The sequence below is a fragment of the Rhamphochromis sp. 'chilingali' genome (assembly GCF_963969265.1).
Source record: "Rhamphochromis sp. 'chilingali' genome assembly, chromosome: 13".
In the NCBI taxonomy this organism is placed as follows: domain Eukaryota; kingdom Metazoa; phylum Chordata; class Actinopteri; order Cichliformes; family Cichlidae; genus Rhamphochromis; species Rhamphochromis sp. 'chilingali'.
This window is the reverse complement of record NC_137940.1, coordinates 26640680-26647714: the sequence shown is the minus strand read 5'-3', so window position 1 is coordinate 26647714 and position 7035 is coordinate 26640680. Positions and strand designations below refer to the sequence as shown.

Here is a 7035-nt window from a genome sequence, read left to right as displayed (position 1 = left end):
GCTTTATGCTAAACTAAATGAACTGCCTCCTGGCTTCAGCTTCCTATTTATGACAGATATGAGAGCGGTATTCGTTTTCTTAACTTATTCTTGGCAAGAGAGCAAATCATTTCCCAAAATTTACGGCTATTCCTTTAACAGCTGGGACGCTGATTCATCCTGATGCAGCGTCCCTGTATTTCACACCCACAGCAAAGTGCCTTTTGTCCCACTCTCTTCTCCCTTCAATCTTTCATCTATTTTTCCCCTCTGCTGGTATTGTTTTCATTTCTCAGCCTGCCAGGGTTTTCCCCCTGCATGTCTTTGACTTTTCCATTCCCTCCCCCCCAGGGGAGCTTGCTCTCCCAGCTTACAGATATCTGCCAGTGGAGAAACATTACAACTATTGCAGATGTTGAAATGTTGATCCCATCCTCACTTAACTTCAGAGCCACCACTCCAGGTCTGCAGCACATCCCTGCTGGTTCTCTGCGCACCGCATGCAGCTGTTTCTGTCTGTTGAAAAGACCCGCTGTAGGGCCAGACCGTGAGGCCCCTGCAGTGAACGACCAATCACTGCTCTTAATCCACGCTGATGTGTAAAGCCAATTAGGGATCCGGTTGCATAAGGAATCTGATTTTGTATGGTGGATGTAGGCTGGCTAAGACCTCATGGAGACAGAGCCTGTGCACATTACTTGATAATGTAACCCTTCACTTGGTAAGGGGTTTACGAGGGCAAATTGGTATGGGAAAGAATCTGACTTTTTTTTTTAATTTATTCTCTCTTGGCATTAATGTCAGTGAAAATGTTAAAGTGATAGAAGCATCTAAAAGTGAAATATTTTGCCACAATAGGCTGAAATAACAGGAAAGACATGCAGGATTCACATATCTGGTTTTAATTGGTACAGACTTTAATGCAAGCAAAAATGGTCTCTCACAATGACGTTGCGATAGCAGGACAATTTTATTGTCACGTTTCATTGAAGTTCTTCATTTTTTGTTTGCCTTTTTTGGTGTCAATTCAGTAGAATCTGCAGTCCAGATAACTTCAAGTTCATTACAAAATAAAGTCTTTGCAATAAATAAATATATAGATTTACATTTATACTTTATATGTAGAAAATAAATATATTGTACATCTCATAAATAGGAACACCCATATGTACACCTCAGCTGCTTGCATTTTTAATAATGTTCCCCGATGCTCTGAACATTACAAGTCATCATCCTTAAAAAGAACACCCATTTCTTTAGTCTTCACAACCCCAGTCGGATGAAGTGCTTTTAGCCCGAGCTTAACTGCTTTTGTTTTTTGCATATTAAATTCCCATAGCTTTTTTGTGTTTGTTTGAATTTAATCTGATGTTTAAACTCAGACCAACCGAGCGTGACGCTGAGACTTGGGATGTGCAGTAAGTGCAGTTCGATTGATCCCAGAGTCGGAGACATTATTCCCATCCTTTGTCTTTTATTTGAAACAAAACTTGCTCGTAGCTAACTCAAAGACAATCTCATCACATATCCCAAACTACCGCTTAACAAACATGTAGCACAAAGTTTGCACGTCTCTGCTGTATATGTGGAATGTGCTTTCCTTCCCTCTCCTTTACATTTAATGTTGCCATAACAGTGTGCACACTGTGACATCATGCAGGGATTTATGTCCTTAGCTCCTAAAAGTCACTTCTCATTGACTGTTCCTTGTCCCGGCCAAAACCATCAAGAGCGACCACTCCCATTTTGCCTCTTCGGTATCTACACATGAACCTCTGTTATGCATTTATAGAGAAAACATGGCACCTGATTTGATTTTCCTGATTCAGCCACAGCTGGGCAGTCATGAGGGCCTCCTTTGTCCATGATAACAGGGGTTTTATAAGAGAGTTTTATCTCCTCTCTGAAGTCCGCTGCAGATGATGCAAACATGGTAACCTCAGGTGGGGGGTGAGGGTAAACAGTTCTGTACCAGGTCCAAAATATCCGCAATATCCCTCCCCCGCCCCCTCATTTTTGTCTTTTTCTTTTATCTCTGTTCCTTCAGAAATAACCAGCTCTCCCAGTGTAAGCACTGGTCACCTGTACTGGAATAAATCCCTGAATTCCTGAGGGATCTTTTCAATCTCCACCGGTCTGGGTAAGAAGTGGGTGAGCTTCTGGTGTTTTTTAGTCCTGCCGCCCTCCCTGGGCGAACCATCTTTGTTTAAAGCCACATAGTAGAAGCGCCCCGTGTCCGTGTGCCTGTACCGAGTTGAAGCATAGGTGTTGTACCAGTTCTCCTCAAACTGCTCCCTGAACACACATTCTTTTGTCAGCTTCTTCTGCAGGAGAGGAAACAACAGGTTTGAAAATGCAGAAAACATTTGCAAAAAACGCAGTCAAGACTGAGCTTCGCATGCAGATTCCTCTCCTCTTGATGCACCAGCTTATGTCTGTCATTAACTATTGTACACTGTGCACTTAGAAGTGGAAAGGAACCAGTGGAAACTCATTTAGGCAGGTGCTCATTATGACAAAAGGAGCGAAGTCATTACGAGCGGATTTTCACTTTATGCTCCGCAGACCTGTTAACCTCTCGTTGTGCATGGAGAACTATTCCCCTCCCTGTGATGCAATGACAACGCCAAGCGGACGTCTTCCACCCCCACCTCTGAACCAAACATGCACACACACATATATACAGAGCAGCTTTCAAAGCCTCAGCCTTCACTGACAGAACAGCATGAGCGATGGCTGTGGGTTCAGCAGGTGAGAGCATGCTGGCTGGGTGATGGGTGGGAACAATAAGAGACATCAGTGTTTGAGCTGCTTTCCTGCCAAGACCAGTCAGCCTCTGCTGGTCTGTAAAGAGGGTCGAACCCTGTCAAGTAAAAGGTTTTCAGCGGAGGACCACTTCTGAATGTTTGCTTGCTCTTTTTCCTTTTTTGTGTTTTTTGGTAGAAAATACATCTACAGAACATGAAATATTTCTCATTCTCTGCCTTTAACACACTCAGAAGCATCTGTGCGAGACTGCCGTGTTTTATTCCAGAAGCAATTTTGTTGATTGGCTGTCAGGCTCTGCTTGGCTGCGGCTGTGTAGCGAAGCTGTTGTCCGTAAACACAGCCCAGAGGGCACATGACTGGGCCAGCTCCATCCTAATACACACACACACACACACACACACACACACACACACACACACACACACACACACACACACACACACACACACACACACACACACACACACACACACACACACACACACACACACACACACACACACACACACACACACACACGTGCACATCCTCTCTCAGAGACACACACACGCAAACCTCATTGGATCAAACGCTTGTCATGGTCTGGTGGTTGTTGGACGGAAGCACCCTTTTACCCGCTATCCTCCCCTCCCTGGCCCCTCAGACTCATACATGTCTACATGGCTCCCTCTGTCAGTCAGATGACTCAGTCAGGTGTGCAATTACCCCCAAATCACCGCCTCCCACCACCACCCCGGGTCAAAGCTCCAGGATGGGAGCCAGACTCTGATAGTATGCAGTAACAATATCTGCACTTTCCACATAATGGCCGTGCTTAAAAGTAGCCTCTGTTCGAAATGCTCGGGGGAGGTGCGGGGTAGTCTGAGCCCTGAGAGGCCCCCTCAGGTAATGCCCTGGGACACCTGATACAGGTAAAGCCTCACATACTTCCCCTTCATTGTCTTCATCTCTTCCCTTTCCTCTCCCTGTGACTGCAGGTATGCACCATGTGTCGGTCGGAAAGAGAGGCTGTTGGGAAAAACTACCAGATCTCTCTTCTATGTTTTTTACAGCACTGCAGGTCAAACTGAAGAGCAGGGAGGTGCAATCTCCACCAAATTCACACACAGCTCACATCCAGAGTAACGTCAGCCCTTCCCGTCTCCACTTTGGGAAAATATGTAAATATTTCCGCATATCTCAAAACTAAATGAAGTGGTTGGTTTTCACTCTAAAAGCTGATTATCCTCGACTCCCCTCACACAGAAAACAAGTGTAAGTAATAGGAAACATACTTGTTTTGTCTGACTGTGCTTTTGCCCATCTGCTGCATATGGGAACCTTGTTAAACGTTTTGATAGCTCTGTACTGACATGTGTTGTAGAAAAAAAGAAAGACACATGAATGAAGGAAAGTTTAATTCCTTGGGAATGACTAGGCGATAGTATATTCTTTAAGAGAGGTTGTCGGTGAGGGGTGGTGAAGTGAAAGGAGGGGTTTTTGACTCACCGACCCATAGAGCTCTCCTTTCTCATTCATGCCGAGGTAGAGTCCAGCGTCCACCCCTCTGATGCTCACCAGACCTACTGCTATACTTATGAACTCCAGGATACCTGAGGTCAAACACATAACATGGAAACACTGGTGAGACAAGCCCACAAACTCAGTGTGATCACCCCTAAAGAACGCAAGCAGGTGGCCTCTTTTAATCTGACTGCAGACCAGTCCTTACTGTCATTTTATGCAAAATCCTGCAGCTATTCCAGACTTCATTTGAAAATTTGCCGTTTTAAGACCATTAAGCAATCGAAGGGCTGCCTCTCCTACCTATGAGATTTTTAATAGCTTATAAATGCGCTCATCCTGTCTTTGGGACTTCCCCCGCAGGCTGTGAAGTCGCTTTTATGAAGCTGAGACGTGGGTTACTTGTTTAGTGAACCGCTGACTCGGAGGAAGTTACAATAAAGCGAACATCTACATCAAAGGCTGGGAAACAACTGGTAAAATTAAAAGCCACTGTTGATGCGGAGGTTAGTCAGAGAGGATCCAGCTGCCTGTGCTGACTGGCAGAGAGGCCAGCCTACAGCCACCTGGTCCCCATCTCCGCGACTTCATCCCATGTCAGAGGATGACATAGAAGATCCTTCTCATTTATTTATTTATTTATTTGAAGAGGGGTGTGTCCCATACCCCTCTAATCAAAACCACGCAGGTCTCACAAAGATCTTTGCACTTTAAATCTAAGCGAAGCCAGAAACAAACACGCGGACCACCCATGTCTCTAAAACCGGCTCGTTTTGGCTCAAGTTTGAACATTAAGCCTTCTCTGAATTCCGCAGTGGTCACGCTTTAATTTAGAGATATTCCGCCTTTTTCCCCCTTACCCGTTTTCGCCCGGCCTGCACCTGTGACGAGTCTGCGCGAGACATGTGCGAGTCTGCCCTCTGACCTCGTTTGATTCGCGTGTCGCGCGAGCCGCACACAGTTTTTCAACCTTCTATTTGTAAAGTTAATACAAACATAATAAAAACAGGCCACGAGACTAGAATTAAATCAAGTACTGTTATTTTTTAATGATATCATATACATACCTGTGTTTCCTGCTGTGAAATAACGTCTGTTAACGAGAGAAAACCCTCTGACCTGCGCGCGCGAGAGCCTGCGAGCCTGTTGTTGCTGTCGCTGCAGGACGCGCGCGCTCGCTGCTTGTTTGCGCCTGATTAGAGACACCTGTGGCCCACGCGCAGCGGGGATTGCCAGAAAAAGGTGTGTGCCCTCGCGCCAGGTGACAGTGACGCACGAACGAGTATTCACCGGGGACGCTCAGAAGAAACTTCTTGATAAAACCCCTTCTTAACCGGGTATATATGTATGGGGGAAAGTTGACCCCTTTCTCATTTACCGTTTTGGAGATAAATGGGGTATTAAAAATAGTTCGGTAAAGATTAAAATGAAATTCTGTCTCCAAATAATAGATCAAAGAATAAAGAAATACTGACCAAACCTGCTGTGGTCCTGTCTTGTCCCGTGCACTGTGCCATTGGGGAATATCTCTAGCTGGAAGCCGGTCCTGCAGTAGAGCTGCCGCCGCCTCAAGATCCCTTTGAGGTGGCCGAAATCTGTGGGCGACCCGCGCTGCACTCTGCCTTCAATCTGCCCCAGTCGCTCATTCAGCCCTATGGGGGACTCTGTTACGGGCATAGTCCCCACCGAAGAGAGAGTGCTTTGTAAATCCAAGCCGAGCGTCCCCAGAACACTCACGACCTCTGCCATTGTGTGCACAGCTGTCAAATTAAACGACGGTATTTTGGGATGTAATCGGTAAATTCAGGAAGGAGAGAAAAGTTCACAGAAGTCCGGTCCATGCACGCCAAAAAGCGTACCACGCAGCGCGCCGTTGCTCCTCCAAATCAGCGCAGTCCTCTCAGTTTATTGATGGTGCTTTGCTGCAATCATGAGTTTGATATCTGTGTTTATCAAATAGAAAGACTCTATTATATACATGCTCCCCACGCATTCTCACATTGGATATTCAGACACAAGCCACGCCTGGCTGGCATCCCTTCTTACGCGCATCAGTTTGCTTTACTTAATGTGCACTTTCAGTCCAACTTTTTTTTCTTCTTTCTCTCTACTTGTGATGGTGCCGCTGTCCGTGCGTGCGTGTCTCTGCCCTCTCAGAGAGCCGTATCTGATCCTCCGATCAAATAAATCCTGGTCAAGAAGTATCTTCTTCGCGTAGTTCCCCCGTTTTGCGCTCCGTGGCTTTCGGATAAAACCGCACCGCTTGTTTCAGGGCAGCAAAGTCTGGTAAAAGTTTGTGGAGCGGAATCAAAGATCACCATGGCCAAAAGACAAATGACAGCTGGCGTAAAGCCGAAAATGCACCATAAGTTGTGAGAACTTCTTCACCACAAAGCCAATCCATAATGTATACTGACTGGGTTTTGAGTCACACCACAGACTCCTGGAAGCCACAAAGGAAAACCGCAAAGAAACATTCACCCCCCCCCCCTCCCATCCCATCCCACCCTACCCTACCCTACCCTACACTACACTACACACACACACACACACACACACACACACACACACACACACACACACAAGATTATCAAAATAACCTGTGCATACTTTCGGAGTAATCCAACCTCCCGCACAAGTTTCAGTGCCAACCACTGCAGTTGGAGCTTTTCACGAGAGCATTTTCTCCACCTCCTCTTGGAAGCAGGTGCTTCCTTGCCCCTCTGCACAACGTTTGCAGCGTGCTTCAGCGAAACCAGGAGCTTAACCACTTCTACTACTGGC

The 7035-nt window shown here is 46.2% G+C and overlaps 1 protein-coding gene across 1 annotated transcript; it reads right to left on the bottom strand.

Moving 5' to 3' along the window:
- Positions 1 to 866: 866 nt before the first annotated feature.
- On the bottom strand, positions 867 to 6684 carry fgf16 (fibroblast growth factor 16). The gene is made up of 3 exons (XM_080900268.1): positions 5727 to 6684; positions 4237 to 4340; positions 867 to 2303 (listed from the first exon to the last, which is right to left on the bottom strand). Exons 1-3 carry the CDS (start codon positions 5998 to 6000, stop codon positions 2058 to 2060), a joined length of 624 nt encoding a protein of 207 aa, XP_080756394.1. The 5' UTR covers positions 6001 to 6684; the 3' UTR covers positions 867 to 2057.
- Positions 6685 to 7035: the final 351 nt, after the last annotated feature.